This window comes from Grammomys surdaster, unplaced genomic scaffold, assembly GCF_004785775.1.
Source record: "Grammomys surdaster isolate TR1022 unplaced genomic scaffold, NIH_TR_1.0 126051, whole genome shotgun sequence".
NCBI classification, from domain to species: Eukaryota; Metazoa; Chordata; class Mammalia; order Rodentia; family Muridae; genus Grammomys; species Grammomys surdaster.
This window is the reverse complement of record NW_021620862.1, coordinates 3,135,772-3,161,671: the sequence shown is the minus strand read 5'-3', so window position 1 is coordinate 3,161,671 and position 25,900 is coordinate 3,135,772. Positions and strand designations below refer to the sequence as shown.

At 36.1% G+C, this 25,900-nt stretch overlaps 1 protein-coding gene across 3 annotated transcripts in view; it reads left to right on the top strand.

Moving 5' to 3' along the window:
- Positions 1–228: 228 nt before the first annotated feature.
- Positions 229–25,900, top strand: part of Akt3 (AKT serine/threonine kinase 3) — a 242,803-nt gene continuing 217,131 nt past the window's right edge. For all 3 annotated transcript variants that reach the window (XM_028755300.1, XM_028755298.1, XM_028755299.1), the window contains exons 1-2: positions 229–281; positions 9,630–9,818. In XM_028755300.1, the coding sequence (XP_028611133.1) occupies positions 9,773–9,818 (46 nt within the window). In that variant the 5' untranslated portion in view covers positions 229–281; positions 9,630–9,772. The remainder of the gene's footprint in view (positions 282–9,629; positions 9,819–25,900) is intronic.

The window sequence follows — 25,900 nt, the reverse complement described above, 5'->3', positions numbered from 1 at the left end:
CTCCTCCCTCCTCCCGCCGCCGCCGCCGCCGCCGCCCGCTCCAGCGCCGCGGCCCGCCCGGCCGGCTCCCTCCCTCCCTCCCCTCCCTGTAGCCCTTCGTCTCCCCTCCCGCCGGTGGCACAGGGCTTCAGGGGACCGCAGGCTCAGCGGGGTGGGGGGGAGGACAGGAGGGGAGGAGGAGGGAGGGGGACCCCCGAGTCGCCCCCTCTCCTCCCCCCGGCCCCCCCTCTCCATCCTCCGCCACCGCCGGAGCAGCTGCGGGGCCGCCACCGCCTTTGCAGGTAACAGCCACCGCCCCCAGCTCTCGCCCCCCTCCCCGCCTCGCCCGCACTCCCCGAGGGCCCCTCGCCTCCCTCCCTGCCTCCCTCGGGCGGGGGCGTTGGCGGCGCGGGTGGGTGAGGCGGGGGCGTCTGGGTGTCACCGCGGCCGCCGGGGGCGTGGGCGTGGGCCGGGGTCTCCTTCCTGAAGCTTTGGGGGCCGTGGGTGTGGAGGCGGAGGCCGGGGGATGCCCCGCGTGGGTGACACCTACACCCCCTCGCTTTTGGGGGTGGGGGAGCGGCGGCGGTGCGCGGGCGGCCAGGGAGGGGGGTGTTCCCGGCCTAGCAGTACCGTGAGCTGTGCGGCTGGGTTGCCCGGCCCGGCGCCTTCGGGCTCTGCACAGCTCGAGCCGGGTCCCTTCGCCCTGCCTCGGTCGGCCGCGCGGAATGGGCAGGGGGCGGCGGGCCGGGCCGGGGGCCAGCGGCGAGGTTACGTAACGCGAGCGGCCGGTGCCGAGCCGGTGTTTGGGTTGGGGGGAGGGGCCGTCTGCGCATGTGGCGGGAGTGCGGGCGAGGATGCACCGGTGTCCCCGGGGTCTCCTTCCTTAGCCAGCTACCCACCCCACCCCACCGCACCCCGCCGGCGCCCGGGAGAGGACGGTGCTGATGGGGTGCGGGTGTGCGTGTGCGAGGTGGGTAACGTGCGAGTCTGTGTTTTTAATAGTAGTGGGGTTTTGATCCGCTAGGGAGTTGTGTGCTAAGAATAGAAATGTGCGGAAGATGCTGGGTTTGGCTGATCTACTGATGCTGTCGCTGCTGGCGGCGGCGGCAGCGACGGCGGCTCTGGCTGCAAGTAAACAAACCAGCTTCTTCCCCGTTCACCTCCTCCGCCTCCTGCGCATCGGTCTGCATCAGCCATGATGCTAGTGAGGCCCCTCGGAAGCCCGAAGTTGAAGCTTAAGCTGGTGGCATCCAAAGTCCTGATGCTGAGGCGCGGTCGACCCTTGTTTGGGATTTTCTGGGAATCTACACTTAGGTTAGAGATACCCGAATCTCTTTAGGGCCAGTTTTATTTTTTTTTTTTTAAACAGTAGTAGTGTTTACTGTTTAATCTTTAGAAAACAGAAAAAATGCTTACCCGTTAAGTCAAAGCTTGGATTCTCTCAAATGTCTTCATCAAAATAATGTTATGAACATAAAATTCATTTCACAAGTATAGTATATTTTGGCTCAAAGCATTGATGGATTGTAATTGATAAAGTTTACTGATAGAAATTCAACAATAAAACCTGTGTATATAGATTAAATTATGTTACTAATAGAATCAACACACTTGATATAGAACAAGGACTTCGTATGTAATAAGTTGTCAGTTGTCCCAAATCTTTAATTTAGACATGTGTTCTGTATTTGGTAAAGCAAAGTCATTTTTTTGCTAGAACTATAAATTTCCAGGCAGTCACTGAATGTTGTTTATGGTAGGAACTCATTCATTATATTAAGTTCTATTTGCATGTAGGAAAAAGTTGGAAAAGCCAAAAGTAGAAGAGTCTAGTAAAGATGGTTTAGTCTAGTGAAGATGGATCTGAATATTCCAGAAGATAGGATGTCTGAAACATGTTTTTTTTTAAAAAAGTATCTTCATAAATTGTTAGTTTTCTAGAATGTAAATTACCAGATACACAGTTAAATTCAAGATACAGTTCAAGACTCAATTTTGTTCATTTTGTTAATAAAAAATTTTGATTCTGTTTAAAGATAGCTTTTTAAAAACCAGAGATGATCCTAGTATCTATAGCTTGAGGTTCGAATTTAAAGTTAGGGAGAGCATATGTTATTTTAATGTTTGTGTTCTGTACATTTGTAGTAGCATAAAGATACCTAATCGAAAGTAATACTACACAAAATGAATTTGTTATTTACGTCCACCATCTTCTGTAATGGTGAATGAGTAGTTTTCAACTTAAAATTATTTTTTCTTTAATCTTGACATTAGTTTTGCATTCTATATGGAACAATACTTGAAAATTCTCTGGATTTTCTATTTTTTGTAATTGTGTTTATCATGATTTTGGAATAGAGGGTCTTCCTGTGTAGTTTAAGCTGCCATGAAACTCACTCTGTAGCCTAGGTTGGCTTGCTAGGGATTTTCCTGCCCCAGCCTCCTGAGTGCTGGGATCACAGGTGTGTGCTACCATTACAGGCTTGTTTATGTGATTTTTCACCTAAGATATTTTAAATAAAGTTTCATTCACGAAATAAACATTAAGAGGAGGAGTGTGCTTTGGAGGAGTAAGGTTTTTGGCACTTCATTCAGAAGGTCACCGCCTTAAAGTTTGTTTTATAGAATCACTGCACGTTTAAAGTCTTTTGGATAAACTTCTGGAACAAATGTTAGCGTGGATTTAAACAGTGTGAGGGTTTAGGATTTTAACTCTAGGTTTCGATTTTAACATGGAAGTTTCTAAATGCCTAGGCTTCTTTCTAAAGAGGAATTTGTTTCATACATTGTTGTAGAAGTTTAGCTTGTATTTAAACTTTGAATCTTTTCACAAACTGATAACTAGTTATGATTTACTTTGTAATACCCATTAGTTCAAGAGTTTGTCCCTGGGATGATGATTCTTGTTACTGTGTTAATTGGATCAGAATTGTGATTTGGTTAGAGCTTGGCTTTATAGTGATTATGTTCATGTCATCACAAAGCAAACCATTTGGGATCATTTTAGATGTGTACAATAAAATGCAAGACAAAAATACTTTTATTTGGTTTATTTTGTAATTTGACTTGCATTTTCAAGTTACTCTGAATTAATAAGACAGATATTCTTTATGAAAGGTTTGTGCTTAAATCTTAGAGTAATTTACAAGGTTGCTGCTGAGCTCCAGACTTCAGCATCTGCATCTGTATTCTTACTCTTGTTTTAGTGCAGCATACTATTGCAAAGGAAGGCTAATATTAACAGATGTGTTATTATAGTTTTTAACATATGATACTTAGATTCAGTTTCCAACTGAATTCTAGCTATGTGCCACACCTTGCTGTATGTGGGTCAGGAAAATCTTGCTGCAATTTTGAAAGTGAATTTCTTATGAGAAAACACTATACAGCACAAAATTGTTTTATTTAAATTTTCCTATTCAATATACATATATGTATGTATATTCCAAATTTTTAATTTCAAATACATAAACATATATCAGATGTATAGTATATGATATATTTTATAATCTATACTATAAGTTTCACAGAATCAAGTTTATATAGTTTTAAAAGCTATATTGATTAAACTAACATCTCTTCCATTTTAGTTGTTTCAAATGCCAAACTATGTCAACTGTTTACATATCCAATAAGAGTTAAATTTATTTCTTCAATAAGAAAATCTTCAAATAGTAGTTGGTGAATAAATTAGCATATGTTTTTTGACTTATAAATATGCTTTTAATTCTTAAAAGCTATTTAAATATATTTAAAGATTTATTGCCAACTTTAGGAATTTTGTATTTCTGAATAGGTATTTTTGCTTGTATTTCTGAAGGGAGAGTAAAAAGGTTTACTAGAAGAAAACAGAAAATGTTCAGATAAGAAAAGCCTCTGACTATATTTGTGTGTCTGGGGGATTTGTCAGAAAGAAAGGTAGAATTTAGCCAATAATGGAGTTTAGCCCAGATTTGTCTGAGTTGAGTGGTTACTTGTTGTTTTGTATTAAGTGTGTATTAGAATTTTATGATAGGATCTATACATAGTCATGATAATACTATATGTATTATCTATAATACCACTATAATACCACTTCTATATGAAGTTGATTGTTGATTTCAATGTAAAGAATCTTAAAATTTATTGGCTATGAAAGAGCTATGAAGCATCTAATGCTGCATTTTCTTCACAGCTAAGGAAATTGAGACAGAGTTGGCAACAGTTATCTAAGTTTGTTGGTCTGTCTGGTGCTCTTTTTAAAGGAAACTTTGAGATGAACTTTATTAGGGATGCTAATCCTGGAGCTGTGTTGGAGGAGGGAGTCTGTCAGTAATTGTTGGCATTTAGTTTTTATGTGTGTGTATTAAACATTTTATTTTATAGTTTGAGAGGTACCTGAGGCAGAGTTTGGAAATTTTTGTGTATATTGAATTAAATGGCCAGCAGAGCCAGTGTTTTGTAGTCCTCAGCCTCATGTGAGGTTATGTAACATTTTACATTAGAAATTAAGGGACTCATTCAGCAACAGCTTGTCTATTGGTTTATGTGAAGCTGAGGATAAGCATTTCCCCAGTGTCTTAAATCAGAATATTAGATATATGACCTAGCACAATGTTGGGTAGAGATTGTGCATTGATGCTCTAAGAGAAGGAAAAGGGGGTAGTTCTTTGTGTTTTTGTAGATATATTTTAAAGTGTGATTTTTAGGAGTTAGCTAACTTTCACATTTGAAAGGTCTGATAGTTTGCCTAAAATTTCCAGGCTTTAGAAAAAAAAAATGCCCAGGGAGTTATTACTGTGTTCTGAAGAGAGGCACTGTTAATAGGGTAGCAACTCCTAGTTAGGACAGATTTACTTCAGAAGTATTTAAGGGACAAGCTGTCTTGAATGTTGTTTCCACATCAGTGTGATCACTTTCTCACATATTCTTTTGAAAACTTGATCAGCCTTGTGTATTTGTCATGGCATAGAAATTAGTCTTTGGGAGGGGGATTAAACCAGAGTCTTTTGCCATAACCTTCACAGCTCCCTGCTTTTATTTTGAGCCATGGTCTCACCAAGTGGCTGGGGCCAACCTTGAATTTACTATACGGACCAGAAACCCTCCTGCTTCAGCCTCCAGACTAATGGGGATTACAGTCATGTGCTACCATTCTGGCTTAATTTTTCTTGCAATATACTTATTGAAATGTGAAACTACCATAGAACCTAAAGTAGTTCCTCCTGGTCATCATTTATGTTTTAAAATATCAATTTTATTTGCATTAGTTTCCTTAATTAATCCAGTTTTTCTATCATAAATAAAGTCAATAAAATTGTAGCACAGAACATTACAGCTAAAGAGGATCTATAATTTAAACTTATTTTGGATTTTAATTTAGAAATAAACATATAGGAAGCCGTGTTTAGTGGGTCATATCTGTGATCCCAGCACTTGGAGAGTTGAGACAGGTTCAAGGACATTTTAGGATATATAGATACCTCTGGGATATTGTGGCCTACATGTCTCAGAGACCCACTCCCCACCCCCACACTGAGGTAATTAACATTTAGGAAGTTACTTACATGAACTTCACACTTGTAGGAAAGGGTGCTTTCCAACCTCATTTTAATTTTATGTTATTTCATTTGCGATGGTTTTGTTTATACTTTAGTTTTATTCATTTTTGGTTTACTTCAAAACATTTTGATAATTACATTTGAGAGTTTATATTTAATACGAAGCAGATGAAGCTGATTACTTTAATTGCAGGTGGTTGATCTTACTGAATGTCCCTATGTATGGTAACTATGGGGAATATTGTCTTTGTTTTTGGCTACAATTTTCTTTCATAATTAAGAGTCAAAGTAATATAAGTGAAATATCTTGGATAACAAATATATAATCAGCTTGGAAAATACTCAAGATGTTTTTTAGTTCCTGTCTCAGAGTAGACAGAGGTATTAACTTACTAAGTTTCATATTGTTTTGAGTGATAACCTAAACCATGTTTGATACTTTATTATTGTTTTAAATTGCATGATTGGTTGCTGAAGTCTTTTGATAATTCTTTAAAGCATCAGTAAGAAAATACTCACTTTTTCCTTTTTCTTCCCATAATGAGTAATTTTGGGTACCAATGAGGTTTCTTTTAGTTAGACTTAAAAATGGATAATCTCAACAAAAAGTGCTTTAAAATGTCAAGAAAAAATAGAGTAGTTTTAATGTAATCTAATCTTTGCAGAAGACTATGAAAGGCCATAGGGAACATGATTTAATATATGGGTATTTTAATTATTTAGATATAATACTTCCATAATATTTAAATTTAGTTTTATTTTAAACATGGTATCATGCCATTCTTTTTTGTTTTTTGTTTTTTTTTTTTTTGTTTGTTTTTCGAGACAGGGTTTCTCTGTGTAGTCCTGGCTGTCCTGGAACTCACTTTGTAGACCAGGCTGGCCTCGAACTCAGAAATCCGCCTGCCTCTGCCTCCCAAGTGCTGGGATTAAAGGCATGCGCCACCACTGCCCGGCTGTATCATGCCATTCTTGTTGTTGACTTACTAAACTTGTCTGCTTGATTTATTCTTTATTATCTAAAGCTTTTGCGTTTTTGTTCATTCATCTACTCATTCACTAATTCTTTATTTGTTGAATAAGTGCCAGACACAAATTGCTTTAATAATTTATGTTGTGATTTGATGAAATTAAATATGGGAAGTGTCTTGTACATTATAAAATGATATTCAAATGAAATTATCAAATTTTATAATAGTGTATCTATCATGAATGAAAATATCTTTACTATTCAACCGACTATGAATTTTGTGTGTGACTTCTTTTTTATAGAATGATAAAAATTAGATTATCTAGCACTGAAATATTTAATGCAGTAGACTTAAAAATAAGCCAGATTTTATGTTGACTCACTGGAGAGATCATATTTCTACAGAAGTTACTGTGGAAGGAGGGTGAAGCTTGCTTTACCATTAGAAACAGGTGACAACATGTTAGTTCATCTTGTGACTGAATGGAGAATGTAGATGACTGGAACAGGAGCATTGCCACTTAGAAATCAGTATGTGTACTGTGTAGGAGCCAATAGCATTGCTTTTATATATAAAAGACAACATCTACTGCTAAACTAATAATTACATTTTAAAGTTTTGTTTCAAGATGGTATTGTTTAAGCCATTAGACACAGTAACAATTTTTTAAAGCTGAAAATTGTGATTATGGATAGAATTTAGTAATTGCTTAAGATAGAGTGGAATAAGACTACCTCTAATACTTAGGTTCAGTGACCTTGATAAAGTTTGTTTTAATTTAATGTACATGTAAAAAATACAATCCTAATATATAAGCCTCCCCCTCCCTCCCCCCCTCTCAGAATCTAGTTTTCAGAAACTGTTCCATTATAAAATAAGATTAATTAATTTTGGTGGATGGATATGGTTCAATTTCAGGAAGACTTACATTCTCTTAGTGTTCTTCATAAGGATATTCCAGTATAATTTACTTTAACTGGAAGTATCTCTTGGATCTATCTATTTACTATACCTTTACTCCCAAGAATGATACAGATTTTCTTTCCTTCAGCTTATATATTTTTATATGGAAGCAGGGTGAAGCTTGCTTTACCATTAGAAATAGAGAGAGGGAGCGAGGGGGGGAAGAGGGAGAGGGAGAGAGGGAAAGAGGGAGGGAAGGAGAGAGGGAAAGAGATACCAATCTTAACTAGAAGAGATGGAGCTCATTTGTGAAAGTATACCAAAAAGAAGAGCTCAGTACGTGACATTTTGCACCAGTCTTTTCCAGTAGTTAACTTAAAATTCCTTATGCACTATATGGAGTTAATACTTTGATTTTTCTAGCTCTATAATATGTAGTCAGTTGGGTTCTTCAGGATATGATATCAATCAAAATAAAATGATATTTTAATGCTATACTTTAGAGCTTTTATTTTTTCTGTTTATACTGTTTTTAATGTGAAGTAAGTATTTTAAATAATGTGACTGCTTACTCTGTCAGTATTCAGTGTGAGAATTATTGGTAAATTATCTCTTATTTTAGAGTATATAATGTTAGTAGAGATATTTTATGGGAACAAAATTGTAAAAGCTTCCCAAACTTACTTGAACCAAGGACTTATTTTCTCTAACCTCTTTTAGTTCAACACTATCAAACAATCATAATTTTGGGAAAGAGACACATATTACAGTATCCCTCTTTATTTTGCAGCAACATGTTCCCATGATTATGATTTTGGGTAGTCCTGTCTCTGCCTTTATGTATTGTGCATGACATATTTGCAGAACCTGTCATAGGGTGGTCTTCTGTGGAGCCAGTAGCCTTTGTTAGATTGTGTAGAGGATGTCTAGTTGTGGTCACTGATTGATAAGTGGGTAGGCTTTGCACATAATTTGTATTGGGAGAGGACTTGTAATCTAGTTCAGTACTATCTGGGAATTCAAGCTCAAATTTAATACTATGCACTATTTATGAAGGTCCAACTTCATAGAATATTATAGTTAGTCTATGTACCTGTTTTTTTTTCTGGTTACTTAAAATTTATGTTGTGTGTCACTTAACACTGGTGTATCTGGTTAATAGCTTTGCAAATGTGGAAGCACTTTCACAAAGATTTGTGGCAACATTTCCCCTCTTAAATTGGTAGGGACAATAATAGTACAGTTCATTAAGTTTATTGCTGTGTATGTAAGGATGCCTTGAAGAAGCCTTTTTACTAAGTCAACATGTAAAGACCTAGGGGATAAATTTCTAGTTAATATCTTAGAAAACACTGTACTTCTTCTGAGCAGTTTTTGTCTGCTTTGCATTACAGACATTAATACCGAAACCTATTATGTTTTTGAATTTGCAGTTTTCCTAAAACATTTCATTCCAAATTTTTGACTCACTTTTCACAAATAGAGTTTTGAAGTGAAGAGTGCCAATTTTGGAGTAGGGCACACTGAATTCAGAATTCGGTTCTACAACTTACTACCTTGAAATCTAGCAATTACTTATTCTCTGTGAGCCCCCGTTTCTCAGTTCTGTGAAGTGAAGTCAATAGTGCCCTAATAGAGTTGTAAAGATTATCAGAGAATGACAGATGAACAGTTTTGGCATGTCTTTTCTACTTTCATATTCCCTTTGTTCCACTTTCTTTATCTACCTAAGAAAATAAATGACTTAATATTGTATACTTAATGTAATTTACCTAAAATATTTTTAGAACAAGGCAGATTATATAAATGTTAGCTTCTTGCAACATTGTAGTCTACATAAAATAAAGCAATTAAAACTACTTACAAATACTTTGACATAACTGTTTCTGAAATTAAAGGGATTTGGGCCACTTAACTTTCATTCTTTCTCCCCTTCATCTCAAGTACACAGTACAAAACATGCTTTTTGTATTTTTGTAGATCTGACAGTGATTTTCTTGGGACATTCAGTCTCTTAGGTTAAATGTTTCACTATCATTTAACATCTGCCACAAGACCAGAGCAGTGTACTCATAGAGCTATTTAATACCCCCCCTCCCCCAGTGTTTGAAAAGCTAGACTTTATGTACTGTCAGGCCAATTGAAGACATTTACAAAGACTTAGTTGTTTGTTATTGCTATGTGAGTTCAAGAATGGAAAAAAAAAAGAAATTCTTTCTTCAATACTTCCTTGCAGGCTGAGTCATCACTAGAGAGTGGGAAGGGCAGCAGCAGCAGAAGAAGAAGAAGAAGAAGAAAAAGAAGAAAAAGAATCCAATTCCTAAAACTGATCCTGCAAAGCACCATTTCTCCAAGTTGGGGGCTCAGAGGGGAGCCATCATGAGCGATGTCACCATTGTGAAAGAAGGCTGGGTTCAGAAGAGGGGTAAGTGCTCAGCAGAGCTGGAAGCAGTACGGCTGGGGAGCATGCTGAGAAGTGAGTGGGGTGCTAGAGTTGCTCCTTCCTCTGGCGCTGTTAGACAAGTGGGCTGTGCTGTCTGTTAGCACTGAAACAAGGGTTACCGTGTATGTTAGGAATTCACTTATTTGAGATTTCCTTCTAATTCTTGATTTTTACAGTTTTAAATTATGACATTAGATTTTTACATGCATACATGTTAGTAATGTATTTTTATGCAATGTCCTCAGATTCAACAGACTTTACAGAATTATTTAACATAGAAAAGAACTCATGTCTATATATTGATATATTAATATTTAGATAAAAATACAGCATTGTGTCAATTTGTTTGGTAGCATAAAGACTTAATATAGTAAGGCGAGGGGCTTACATTTAAACTGCTAGATTAAACAGACCCATAAATTAGGTAAATTAAAGTTCTTATATAAAAGTCCAAATGTAGACAGTGATTTTTTTTGTTTAATTTTATATTTTTTGTTTACATGATCTACTTTCACTATATATTTCTTGTCCATTCTTTTTAGATAAAGGCATTTTTTTATTAAATAATTGCTGTAAATAATGTGAGTTATTATTTATAATGTGAGTGACCACCTTCTTAATCTATATGTTTATTGGAGATGTGGACGTTTTTATGGGTGGTGCCTAACATTTATGTGATGTAGCAAACACTGTAGTCCTGAAATAGAACATTTCTATCACTCTGAAAAGTTCTTTTTATGTCGATTTTAGTTCAGTGTTTCTCTTTCAACTTTGGCAATTACCTGGTGTGTTGTCTGTTACTATAATTATGCTTTTCAAAGATTTTAGTTCAGTGGACTGATAAAACCCATAGTCTTTTGTGTCTGGTTCTTTCCTGTTCATACTTCTCTGCTTCATACATGTAGTTTATGTGAAAAGTAGAACTATTTCTAGAAAAACAATTCTTCATTTATTTGTTTATTTTTAACTAATTATCTTTTTGAAACAATCTCACTTTATACCCCAGTTGCAGTTAAATTAATACGTAGTTCAGGTAGTTATTCAACTTGATGATCCTCCTGTCTAGGTCTTTTGGGTACTGGGATTACAGGCGTGGGTTACCACTCCTGGCTTTGCCTTTTTAATATTTGGTAGAAAGTTGGTATGTCTCTGGATATTGTGAATAAAGTTTTTATGAACATTGAATACATGCCTTCTTATGATATGTTTCCATTTGTATTGGGTAATAAACTAGGATAAGATTATAAGTTATATGCTAAGTGCCTGTTTAAATTTATAAAACTGCCAATTTATTTTCCAAAGTAACTGACCATTTGTGTTACATTTGTCTTTTACTTTATTCTCATGTATTTGGAAAGCATTTTTAGATTTTAGTGCTGTGTTGTTTGTTTTCTTTCTTAACTAGTTTATGTTATTTTATTTTTTAAAGGGGAGTGAAGGAGAGGAAATGGCAAGTCACTTAAACCTTTAAAAATTTCCTTTATTAGTTCCTAAAATCTGCTTTTGTAAGATCATTGTAAGACTCAAATGAGATAATGAATCTGGCTCCCTGTATATTCATGTTTGTCTGATGCCTTAGGGTTGTTCTTGAGTCTGTAAAATTGTATCTTTTCTGAAGGTTAGTGTTTAGTTCATAAAATATATAATAGAAAACAAAGAAAATGGTATATAAGAAATTTTGTTATTCATACATTGATCAGAGAAGGTCTTCCTCCCTCTCCCTTCCCCTCTCTCTCCTACTCCCTCTCCTTCCCACTCTCCCCCCACCCCACCCCTGTGTATCTGTCTTTCTGTGTTTATGATCATGCTTATTGAGAACTTTTATTTCTAGATTTGCTTTTTGTAAACTATGTTGAATTCCCAACATTTCCTTCATGGGTTGTACCATCTATAATATTTATTGTATATTGTTAAGGCTTATAGTAGTTAAACTTGTTGAATCTGAAAAGCAATGAATAACATTATGATGATTTAATGCTAGTGATATGATAGTACCCTAAATATAAAAGAGAATTGACACACGTCAGTTCTCAGTAGCATGTCTTCTATAGTTTGCATGATGATTGTTTTTCTGTTTTTCTTGAACTTCTTTTCTTTCTTTTTGATTTTCTTTTCTATTTTGACTTTTCAGACAAGGTCTGACTACATATTCTAGACAGACCTTCAACTTGTGTTTCTCTTACCGTCGTCTCCCAAGTTTGGAATTGTAGATATTGGCCACAATGTGGCTTTCCCCTGAACATTCTGATGACCATGTTTTCCCCATGCTGGTTGAAGGACATATGCCTTATTGATTGTTTAGCTTTTTATTCACAATGTTTGAAGTAATAGTGCACTATTTTCTGGATATGATACCTACAAATACCATGGAATGTAATTCTCCATCGAGTTCCATGCTTTCTTGGCTTTCACGGCATTATTCTTTCGTTTTAGACTCATTTTACACTTTCCTAGAGTATTTCCTGCGCTGATCTTTGTTTTCAGGAGGGATGAGTATGTGTACTTGTCAGTGTAATACTTAAAACTGCCCTTTTGACTTTCATGTCTAATACATTTCTTAGCTGTGTTTATAATTCACTTTTGAATTGCTTTCATTCAGAACTTTGAAAGTTGCATTGTTTTGGTTTTAGTAACCAGTTTTACTGAGGAGAGGTTTGATGCTCGTGAGTTATTTCTTTGTAGGAAACCCATTTTTGTTGTCTGGAACCTGTTAATGCTTCTGTATCTTTGGAATTAAGAAATTATAGGAGGATGAATTGCAGTTTAATTTTGTTTATTATGTTTAAAGTTTTAGTGGACAATTTGAATATGAAAGTTTAGGTCTGTCTTCCTTTCTTTTTTTTAATTGAATATTTTATTTATTTACATTTCAGATGTCATCCCCATTTCCCCTCCCTAAAATCCTCCTATGCCATCCCCCCTCCTCCTTTTTGCTCTTATACCATTTTAATTAAATGCAAATATTAAGGTCAGTTCTAGGTAGAGGGACTAACAATACAATAGATGCAAATAGTCAAAGGAACAAGCAAAGCAATAAACAAAATTCTATGAACACTCTAGTGATCACTGTTTCTAAGGGCTTATCAGGGTGACCAAAATATCTGAGCCAACTTCCCTGTCCTATCCCAAGGTCATTTTCACGTCTGAAGGCTACTTCCTTGTTCTAGCCTAAAATTTAGATTCCTGTCTGAAATTACTTCTTTGTTCTAGCCTAATATTTAGGTTCCTGCCTCAGATTAATTCTTTGTTTTAGCCTAAGATTCAGATTCCTACCTGAAATTACTTTTTTGTTCTAGCCTAATGTCAGATTCCTGCCTGAAACCTACTTCCTTGTCCTTGGCCAATGTCATGTTCCTGCCAAGTAGCCCATTTCCTTGTCCTTGGCCCATGTCAGATTCTTGCCAAGCAGCCCCAAAGGCTCTCTGCCTCTCCCCCTTTTTTATTTCATTAACAAGACTGAGCATGTCTTAGTTTGTTCTGAGAAGAATGCCTTCCTTACCCGTCATGGAATATGCATTATCAGAATTTAAGAGTAAGGAGCCATCTTGAGTATCATGCCAAATACCATTGGATTCATATTAGTTCTAAAATTTACAGTGGTAGACATTATAATTAGGAAAAAGTTTAAAGATACTTGCAGTATATTTGGCATAATTCTAACACCTCTCTACATGTTTTAACTTTATACATAGTGAGCTTATGAATGTCAAGAATGGTGCTCTGCTGAGCATTGATGTGGTTGATACTGCTGATAAAATTACCAATGGCCTGAGGTCAGTATTTCTATTTTGGTCAAGCTTCAAGAATGGCATATATAGCTTGATCATGCTAGCCCTTTTTGTCCTGGGACTACTTTTATTCCTGCCCATCATGTTAAAGTGTGTCTTTAACAACATCAACATGTTCATAGCCAAAGTACATGGCTTGAACCTGAAAATGGACCCCCAGAGAGAGTTATTAAATTAACAGGCTGGCAAGCCAAGGACGGGTAAGATTCTGCACAGATCCTTACCTACCCGTCTTCTTTTCTATAGGTTTTTTTTTTCTATGTCTTTGGTTATTTTTTTCTCTTGCGTATTTCCTAGAGTGTCTAAATTAATCTGAGATGTCAAAAATTTATTTTCCATGTCTTTTTAGGACGGAGGAGAGAAACTTTTTGTTGGACATTTTACTTTTTCTTCCAGTATGTTACTGAATTACATTCGCTGTTACTTTATATTTCTAGGAATTCTTTGTAGTTTATAGTTGCATTTTCTTATAATAGTTTGGAACACTAGATTTTTGGAACACTAAATTTTACTTTGAAGTTTTCCTTTTCTTTTAGTACTTTGGTTAGTTGATTATAGTTCTTTCTGGATGGCGGTTTCTTTAGGTGACTCATGGTACTATTTGTACAGTTATGAGAGGATTGAGTTACTGATATTGCTCTCTCTTTTTTTCCCGCTTTGTCTGTATTATTGACAAATAAGTTTCCTGAGTTAGAATTTGTGATGGTAATTAACTGTACTCTTGAAAGCATTAGTTGAAACACTAGAGTAAATAAATTTTGGCACCCTCTACTATTAGTTGTTTTAGACAATTTCAGTATTGTTTGAATAATAATTTAATGTTTCAGTCAAACATATTTCACAGTGTAAGCTGTCGCTTGGCTTTTCTTTGGGTCCAAGAATTTCTCTTCCCCAAAGCATTTCTTTTTTATCCTGGTCAGATAATTATAACCTTGTCTCTGGTGTATTTGTTTGGCTATATCTGTCTCCTTCACAGTGTGGTTTAAGCATTATTAGGTCAGAGTGTAGAAAGAAGGTATAAAAATTACTTACTCTAATGAGTAAAATATAGAAAGTTAGAATGAAGTTAAAATCGTTGTCAAGAGTTGCTTTGTGGTTGTTCAGTGGTAGAGCTCATCCTCCCACCATTGAAAAAAGCCATAATACAGTTGCTAGTTTGAATATTTGTCTTATTTCTCAAGCCTATACATTTGAATCAGTTCTTGATAATTTAGCTCCTTTCTGGATACTACCTTATTTGTACTTTTAATGTAAGTTGATTTTTTGAGTAAAACCTTTCCAAGACAATGAGGAAAAGGAGCTAAATACTGATATTTATGAAGGATAAATGCTTTTTTAATCTCGTTTGAGAGATTTATCAATAATGAAATTATATTCTTGTGTACTTTTTTATAGCAGTTGAATATGGTGATTTAGATGACATACAAACATAGCATTACTAGTGTAGAATTGACAGCTATTACTAAGTATGGTCTAAGCTAATACTACATTTTCTTCTATGGTGAACCTAAGGAGCACCTTCCACACTATCTTTGTATTAGCATAATAAGCACCTGTATATGTAGCAAATACTTATTGTATTGTTCAAAAAATAGTCTATTGATATGTTCTGGGTGACTCCAAACCTTTTGAGCTAGATGTAGAGCTTTGCTTCCAGTTTTCTGAGTTTATTATATCTGCTGGTAATGTAGGAGTATAGTACATTAATAAAATGGAAAATTGAGGAAGTTTATAAGATTTACATGATATAATTAAATATCTGCAGGATTAATAATAATTTCTTGTAACTTCTAAAATTTTACTTGTTTGATAATACTATTTTTAAATACCTAGCTATTTTAGCCTACTTTTTAATACTGTGATGAAATATCTGAAATAAGTTACTTTGTAAAAAGAAGAGGTTTATTTAGTTTAGTTAGTATTTTGGAGGCTCAAGGGTATGTCACCTACATGTACTCAGCTTTCTTGAAATTTCCCTGTCAGGTGGCTGATGATAATTCTGTGGGAGTGCAAGCCATCACATTTGGAGACAGGAGACAGGGAGAGGAGAAGAGGGGCAGTGGTTGCTCTTTTATAAGTGTTCTCTTGTGTGAACTAAAATGATCTTAGGAGAACTACTCAGGAGGAGCAGGGACCAGTGACCCTAAGGACTTTAAGTGTCACTACCAAAGCTTTTATCACATCTGCAAACTGCTACCAAATCTGACATCACAAAAGATGCTTGAGTGTTCTCATCACACCCCAACTGTAGCACTAAGTAGTAATTTATGAATGTAGAAAGTCAGTTATTTGGCAACATATTAGGATCTAATATCTTAGTAGTCAATTAATTCATAACGTGACTTGGGAAATTAATACAAATTTAAGAGATAACTTATTGAAAACTTTTTCATTGATAAAATGAAACCTGTGTGAATTTGTTATACCTGTTTATTGTTTTAAGTATCTAACAGATTGAGCCTTCCTATCATTACTCTGTGTTGTTACCAGGTGTGCCTTCAAATAACCATTTTTCTTATTTATCTTGTTATTTGTAATATCCATCATGTTTGTCGATAGAATACTTGTCTTGCATTGTATGAAATGGTTGAGTGAAAGTAGATTTGGTGATGTAACAGTTTTGTCTATAAATTGTCTCATAGGAGCTAAATCCTGTTATGCAAAATCCACTGTAGCAACATAAGGATTGTAAGCAGGCTTTGTTGTGATTTGTGCTGTTGTTGCTCTAGTAAAATTACATCATTTGTTGTGGAAAGCAAAACTTTTTTTTTTTTAAATTGAGAGTCTTTTTCATTTTTCTTTACTTTGTATTTGTGTTCCTTTGTTTATGCTTTATTTTTGAAGTCAGTTTAGAAACAATTTATGAAGTGGATAAGAAGAAAAGACATCTTTTTTTATAATTTATTTTTTCTCAAATCGTAATTCATTCACACAGGGGTTATAAACACAGAAAGGCAGGATGTGGGGAACGGAATGACACTGGAGTGTGGGTGTTCAGGGGGAATACAGGTATCAGAACCAGGTATCGGCTGGGTGAAGGTTCAGGGGACAAGTCACTATGACCCTGCCTATGACTCGCTTGTCCTTATCTAAGTTGGTATTGTCTGCCCAGACTACCTATTTACAAGGTCTATGACTACTCAGGCTTGTAAATTTCCACAAAAGCTGCCTATTTACATTAGCTTATAGCCATCTGTTTCAATGTTTTTCCACTGAGACCCAAGACTTGGTGATAGTGTACATGTATGACAGGTCTATTGCTGATTTTAGGCCTATGGTTGATTTTAGGCCTTCAGTGGGTAAGCAGGGCTACCCCTGACATCTCCTCCCTTCTCTAAGTATAGAAGGGCTGTGGCAATTCTAAACTTGCGAAGGCGAGGATAGAGGCCTGACCTCCAGTAATTGAAGGGGACCTTGTAATGGCTCCAGTCCCCCTGTCGTTGTCCAGTGAGGCATGAGGGCCATAAAGAAAAGACATCTTGATGTCCTGTTTACTACCTAATATCAACCTTTCTGCACAGAAAATAAATAGCTGTGCTGGTGACTGTGTTAGCCACATGTTAGGTTAGAGAAGTATGCTGCAGCTATTGAAACAGTGAATTAGTTAGTTTAAAGTTGTTTTCTTACTTTTTGAGACAGGTCTCATGTAACCAGGACTGGCCTTGAACTTGCACTATAGTGAGACTGGCTCTGAACTTCGATCCTAATACCTCTAATTTTTGGGATTACACATATGCACCACAACCAATTTTAAATTTATTTCCTTTTGGCTGTGAAAATTAGAGATTTAATTAATGTAATTGTAATATGGAATTTGGTTTTTTTTCAGTTTTCATACACTTATTTTTAAAATTGCAAGCCAGAGAACTTAATAGAGAATACCATCAAGTGGTAAGCTTTCACAGTTAAGTTTCGTGGAGCTAAGGAATTGTGAAGTTGCTGTGACATGGACATATACTTAGGTGTTCCCAGTTTAGAGTGGAGTTGTGTGTACTGACTTGCAGCTTCATTCCGTTTACTTATGAATGTTAGTTTGTTTTCTGTATGCACAAGGCAAATACTTTACCAGGGTAATATGCCTCTTTATTTCTTAATGTTAGTTTAAAGATTTTCTATTTAGAAGGTCAAGTTATCTTTAAAGAACCAGAATTCTTTTCTTCATTTCTACAAATCAGGCATAGCCAACTTGTGGCTTAGGGGGTGCTTATGGCCAAGTATAGCTATAAACACTGCTCAACATTGCAATCTTAATTAAAATGTTGAGGATTTTTTTTCTGTTATTTGTGTAGTTTGCATGTGAACTTTGTAGATGACAAAACATGTTGCAATATCTAAAGGTTGGACATTCCTGCATATCTTTTAATTCTCTTTTGTGGTCAAATTTTTACCGGGTAGGGTCTCTAATTCAATGTGTAGTAAGAAAATGTGTATTTTTACCACAAGTTTTCCATTGGCTGTTACTTTTCCATTTCTACTGTTCATCAAGCTGCATTCCCTTCTTTCTGTGTGCTGAGTTTTATGAAATGCTTTTCCAGTTTTTCTGAAATATTTTATTGTTACTATTGAAATGATCATTTTCATTTCTTTTAAAATACTGATATGTAAATTGTCATTCTGGAATAAATCCTCTTTAATCAACATGCACTTTAAAATGTTCCATTTCTTTTCATTTTCTTTAAGTAGTTTTTAAAGAATTATTTTATACAGAATTAAAAATTGAATTTGTAAATGGATTAGTTTGTTTTAAATTATTCTACTACTGTAGTAGAACCTGCTATGCATGTGTTTTAAAATTTAGATATAAAATGTAAGTTTTGTTATTTGTTGTCTAATGGAATGCTTATAGGACTTATTAATACCAAATAGGGGAGATTGGAACTGTTGGACAAGATGACTTAAAACCTCCTAATAGTGGAAAGGGTGAAAGTTTTTTTTCTTGTTAATTCCTCTTCTTTTTATGTCAATCACTGCTTAGATCCTAGTGGGAAATTGAGAGCTGTACCTGTTGAGCTCATATCTTTTCTTGAGTGACTATCTTTACAGATTCTATTATCTCTGCATCAGAAAACTTCTTTAATTACTTGTTAGCATTCTGGATTACCTCTTGTGCTAACTACACATTTCTGCAACTGTTTTATTTTTTTCCTGTATTTTAACCTATGCTAGTTTCTGGTTGGCACTGCTTTGTTTTTCTCTTTGTGAATGAAAATCTCCTTCGAGGCTAAATTTTAGTATCATTTCAGTATTTTCCATAGCTCACAGTCTTTCAGAGTTTGAATGTTTTCTTTTGTTTGTTAGATTCCAGCAATTCGTGATCTTTGCCTTCTTATGGCATTGTATTTTGTCATTATATACATTTTTCTATTGAAAACTTCTCAAGATTAGGAGCTGTTTGCTAGTTACTTCAACATGCAGTCTGCTAATCAGTATTTAGTGAATGAATAAAGAGAAAAATCTTGAAGTTCACAGGGGCCACAGATTTCAGTGCAGGGAAAGGGCAAAAGCACTAGGTCAGAGGTATGAAAATAGTCTTGTGTTCTGCACAGTGTCTTTGTCAGGGCAGTGCTAGGATTCCTGAACCATGCTTTTGTTAAGTATGTAGCACAATGGAACTAACAGGAGAGGAATTAGGAGAATTTACTGAATAATTTTTCCTGGCCAAGGAGGCTGAGCAGAACAGTTCTAGAATTGGTCAATATTATAAGTTAGGAAAGTTCGACACTAGAGTGGTGATATAGTAGTGTCTGTAATTCTGGAGGATTCACACATACACACAGACACACAGACACAGGTATATATATACATACACACACACACATAGAGATGCTAGACAGACAGGCTAGAGATACTGCTTTTATATATACGCACACACACACATATATATGTGTATATAATATTTGCATGTATATATATATACACATATATTTGTACGTATGTATATCATGGATACTATTTTCTTTACTTCTTATAGTACTTATTGTGTACTTCTAAGTATTTAAAAAAAATAACCTAAGGTTACTAAGGTTACAATTTAGGTTGTCAGCCTAAGTTCAGTTCTCCAGAACCCACATTGTAGGAGAAAAACCTACTCCCGGTCTTGAAATGCGATCATTTATTTATTGAGCCATTTTGCCAGCTCTGCTTCTGAAATCTTTAATTCTAATATTACGAAACTAAGAAGAGTCTTTTCTAGTGTTGGATTATTCATTTCATATATTACAAGTGAAATATCATTATAATATAAATCATGGTTTTAACCATTGTAAATTTGTTATATTAGAATATTATAAAATACATTAATACATTAATGATATTTTTTAGTTTTTAAAGTTTCATACAAAGTAATTGTTGTATCATGGCAGTTTCATATTTATATGTTACCATACTTCACTCTTAAGTCATCCCCTACTCTGCCACCTACCTTTTGACATCTTTTTTTCTTACTTATTCCTTTCCCCAAATAGTACTGTTTTACTTTATGTCATGTGTTCTGTTACTTATACTCTCTTCTTAATCTCTTCCTCCCCTGAATAAGCTTCTTCTATATTCAGTACACCAGTCCCCTGTCCTCTGTCCCCCACACTGCCTAGAGGAGGGGAGCACAGTAAAGAAGCATGTGTTGGTATCTCTGTGTTTAAGTTTTTACTGAAGTATATATAGGAGTTGTGTAGCTGGGTTGTACGGTATATCTAATTATATGTTTTATTAGTTTTAAAAAAATTTAAGCTTCTTTGCATATACATGAATATACACGCATACATATATCAAATGTTGAATATATTCCTTCACATACACCACTGATCTCTTTTCTCACACTCTTGCACTTGGTTCCCTTTGCTTTCTGTCTACAGTCTTAACTTGTACATTCATGTCATATTTATTAGTACACAAACACACAATTTTATGTACCTTGTTTGTTTGTTTGTTTGTTTTGAGGAACTTCCGCAATAGACTTTCATAGTGGCTGTGCAAGCTGGCAGTGTCATCAGTTCTTTTCCCATGTTGTAACCGTATTTTCACTTTTGAAAATTGATTTGTTTTATATATATTAGTATATGGCCACCATGAATGCGCAGTGTCTGTGGAGGCCAGAGGAGGGCATTTAGATTCTGTTGGACCTGAAGTTACAGATTGTGATCTGATATGTGGGTCTGGGAACCAGATCTGGGTTCTCTGCAAGAGCAGGTGCCCTTAACCTGAGCCATGTCTCCAGCCTGTTTGTTTTCTTGGTGATAGCCATTTTGACAGGGGTTAGGTGGAATCTGAAAAGTTTTAATTTACATTTTCTGATGACAAAGGATGGTGACTACTTGCAAATATTCATTTTTTTGATTTGTATTTATTGCTTTGAGAAGCATATCTGTGTTAATAGCTTAGTAATTCTTTATTTTGTTTTCCTGAGCAATGTAACAAGTTCTGTTTTTCTACTTTATAGACATTGAACTGTTTCAAGATTGCTGTGATGTCTTCCCTCCCATATTCTTTTCAAACATTTTTTCAGTTCTTTAATTACTGTATGACTAACTTCTAGTCACACAGTACATATCATATTATTCATAATGTTAGTGTTTACTATGCAAACATCTTAGTCAGTATTTCTCCTACAACAGGATACTTAGATGTGAATGATTCTGCAGACTTGGTCAGTACACGGAAAAACAGTGTGTGATTATTTGTGTATCCCATAGCCCATCATTCTGCCATGGTGCTGTCAATAAGTTGAAGTAACAGAGGCATTTTCTCTGTTTTTTTATCCTTCAACAGACTTTTTATTATATTTTGATTATATAGCATTTATCTGTGTCAATTTGCTTTACAAATATTTGCAATTTATAGTTCTAGCATAGTGTTGTGTAAAGGTTTCTATTTTCTTTTTTATAGCAATAATCACATTTATTTATTTGCTTTTGTTTGATGTGTGCCCACTGTGGCATATATGTGGAGTTGAGAATACAGCTTTATGGAGTCCTTTTCTCCTACTGGGTCATTAGGATTGACCTCGGGGCGTCAGGAGTATCTGCTGGTGCTTCTACAGATGAACCATGTCAGTGGTATAATTTCTGTTCTCTTAACCCATTGTTTTAGCTATCACATATTAATATTTTTAGTTTTTGCTAAACTAAACATTGCTGTTTTATTTTACATTTATTTACTTCTGATGTTTAAGTAAAAAATGAATGAATCATTTTTAATTTTTAGTTTTTATGCCATGACCCCTCCTTAGTCTTAGAAACTTTATGTTCTTATTTTTCTGGAAGTGCTTTTATACCTTCACAATACTTTATCTTATAATCATTTTTTTTTCTAAATACATTCTTTGGTATGTCAATAAGACCCGGAAAAAGTAAGTTATAACTTAATGGTATAAGGTTTAAGGTAAAACAGAAGGTGGGAAATCTGTGTTAAAAGGATGAGAGATTATAAAGATCATTATATACCACTAAGAAGACATAATCAATATTTGCAACAAAAGTGCTTATTACTCCTTGCCACCTGGGTTACTTAATGTCTTTAAAACCAGTAGTAGAACTTAGCAACAGGTATATTATTATATTGAGTGGAAGATAGTCATTCTTACACTCAAAGGAAATCGGTCCTTTGAAGGTGTGAACATTATGGAATCGGGATTATGAGCACACATGAAACTCTGTCTGCCATATCTACTACATGATTAGACATGATCTGAAACTGAAATTCCCAGCTTCTTCAAATACCTAATTTAACTAAAATCAAGAAGGTTCACGTGTGTGGGAGACCAGTGTAGGCTATATAGTGAATGCTTGCTCAAAACCTCTAGTCCTTCCCACCTTAGTCTACCCTGAAATAAAAGAAAAAGGAAATAAGTTTTTGAAAAAGATAATGTCTAAAACACTCGTGAAAAAACATAGTTACAGGTGTGACAGTGTAATTCTCTAAGACCCTGGAATAAGCCAGGTTACTGTCTTAAAGAAATAGTTAAGCCTTTCCTATCTTTGTTTCTACCTCCTCAAAATATCATTAAAGACTATCCTTGTCCTTTCCATCCTTCCTTCTCTCTCTTTCTCCAAATATTATTAATGACTGTCTTCTTCCCTTCCTGTAGCTACACTAGCTATGTAAGTAGATGGGTGTCATTTGGTTAACAGATGGCAAGTTTTCTATTCTTATAAATAGGTGACTAGAAATACTAGCATTCTCATTCAATATGTCTGGTTTGAAACCCAGAAACCAATCCATCCCCCTGTGCCTCCCTCTTTCCAGCCCTCTCTATCCAACAGTCTCATTATGCTGTTCAGGCACTCCAACTGTTGCCTGAGCCTTCTAGTCCCTGACCACTTAATTTATTTATTAATTGCTGAATGTTTATTGAGCTCTTTCCTATCATATTCTTATGACTGTGTGTGTAGTTACTACTGGAATGTGTCCCAGGCGCCCGCTCTCTAGTAGGACGATAGAGATAATAGACAAGTCATTAACAGGATCATTTCATGTAGCGAGAAGTGGTATGAAGGAAGTAAACCATGATGTGTACTTTCTGAAGTTGTGGGTAAATCAGAAGATGACTGCAGACGTGGTCTTTGATGAGAGAGTCTTTGAGTAGCCGAGTCTAATATACATACACATACATAATTTACCTTTTAAAAGTGCTTTAGTTCACTGCCATTTATCAATTCTATTGTAGTGCAACCATTCCCTATGACTTTATGGAACTAAGTTGTTGGTATTTTTTGTCTTGGAAAACTGAAAGTTTGCATTCATTAAATATCAGACTTTTTTTTTAATAAAAAATTTGTATTTACTTAGAAGCATTCAGAATGTCAACAAAACAGCCGCAATTTTTTTTTTTTTGCAATTACAGAGTGGTATTCAGTTAACAGAACAACAATTATCTTCGTATAAGCTGCAGCAGAGACAACTGAAGATGGAAAAAAAAAACCAAAAATAAAACCAAAAGAAAAGAAAAACAAAAACCAAACTACTGTCCCCATATATAACTAATTTGTGCTGTGCACCAACAAGAACCTGCTTTAAATTTCCATGCCAATTTACAACCCCCAGACTGTACCAGGCAAGGTTAGTGGCTATTGAAAATACCACCAGGACAGGGCTATCTAAAGACACATTCGATAGTGTGTTAACTATACAAAAAAAGACACTGTACAGTTTAAAAACAAATCTTACACAGCCTTACATTTCAATTTTTTTCTTTAAAAGGAGTGAGTTGTGTACAGAGGGGTTAAATGCTTTATAGACAAGAAAAAAACTGCGCTAGAACCAACTTATTCATCATCATCTTCTTCATCTTTGTCTTCCTCTTCTTCCTCTTCTTCCTCATCCTCTTCATTTTCTTCATCATCTTCCTCTTCCTTCTTTTTCTTGTTCTTTTCAGCCTTGACTACCCCCTTTTTCACTGTATCAGGTTTTCCTTTAGCTCTGTAGGCAGCAATATCCTTCTCATACTTCTCCTTCAGCTTGGCAGCCTTCTTCTCGTAGGGCTGCTTGTCATCCGCTGCAGTGTTGTTCCACATCTCTCCTAGCTTCTTTGCAACATCACCAATGGATAAGCCAGGATGCTTGCCTTTGATTTTTGGACAGTACTCAGAACAGAACAAGAAGAAGGCCGAAGGAGGCCTCTTGGGTGCATTGGGGTCCTTGAACTTCTTTTTGGTCTCCCCTTTGGGAGGGATGTAGGTTTTCATTTCTCTTTCATAACGAGCCTTTGTCAGCCTTTGCCATATCTTCAAATTTCCCCTTTTCTTTAGCAGACATAGTCTTCCACCTCTCTGAGCACTTCTTGGAGAACTCTGAGAAGTTGACAGAAGCATCTGGGTGCTTCTTCTTGTGCTCCTCCCAGCAGGTTTGCACAAAGAATGCATATGAGGACATTTTGCCTCTCAGCTTCTTAGGATCTCCTTTGCCCATGTTTAGTTGATTTTCCTCTGTGAGGCACAGAGTCGCCCAGTGCCCGTCTGGGTCTCGCTTGCCCCGGCGCTGTCTCTATGGAGCACAATGTACTGCAATGGCTGTGAGAGCGGGAGCCAGATGCAGCTTCCTCACTGTCTCCGCTCTGTAACCTAAATATCAGACTCTTATTCTTCTTCATCCAGTACACAGCAAGCTCGATCCTTTCTGTATCTGTGTGTAGGTAGAATCTGATGAAAGGTTGTGATGCTATAATACTTTGAAGAATTTTCACTCTGGTAATGAGCCCTACAGTTGGTATCCTGATCTTAGAGACACATTCTAGCAAGTCTAAATAACAGACATACAATAATAGCAAACATTTATCTCCTTTTTTTTCTCCAATCCCTACAAAAATGGAAGAAAAAGAATGAGTTAAGAAGAGATTACCACAGAAGACAGAAATAAATTTCTGTTCTTTAATAAATAATGCTGGTAGACAGGCAGTGATAGACTCCAATGAGTAAACATTATAGCCTATAAGGCACAGTGTTAGCCATATAAACTACAGTACTTTGTTTTTCAGAAGTTCCCAAGAACTTCAGCATTTGGAGACTCCAGATACTAAGGAAGGCAGGAAGTCAGAATATGACTGGGAAACTCTAACGGGTGTGGGCTTCTAGTCACACTCACATAATTTTGAAATGGATAGTCAGTTTGAACGCAATCCAAAGATTTAGGAGATCAAAGTTTATTCTTTGCACAGTCGTAGAGAACATGCCTGCGTTGAAAAGCAGGGTAGTAGATAGCTAATTAGGTTAAAACAGGGAAACCAAGGTGAAATATACATCTGAATTGAGGAACTTTGGGCTGTCATTTTCTACTTTTTTTCCAGAACTTCAGCTACACCTGTCCTGCCCACCTTCTGTGTAAAACTGAAGATATACCAACATTTTCATATGCTGGTAGCTTACTACTGGAGCTCCCAGTTGTCAGGCCTGCCCTTTATACCAGTATTTCAACCATTTTTTTTTCAGTGTCTTATGATTAAATATAAACCCAACATTCCAAGGGCATTGTACATGGGGGAAACCACAAATAAAAAAATGAAAGGTTAAACCAACCAAATAAGAGCTGGCAGAGGGACTCAATGACAGTTAAGTGCAGTGGGAATAGACATCATAAGAGGGTCCAAACACACAACCCCCAAACAAAGTGGATTGGCATAGATAGTTCTGCAGATAAAGTACGTGTGCTAGCCTGACTTGAGTTCAGTCCCTGGAGTGCACATAAAGGTGGTTGAAGAGGTCAACTACAGTCGTCTTCTGATCTCTGCGTATTGCCCCATATGTATTCACACACCACATACATGTATTCACACACCACACACATGTA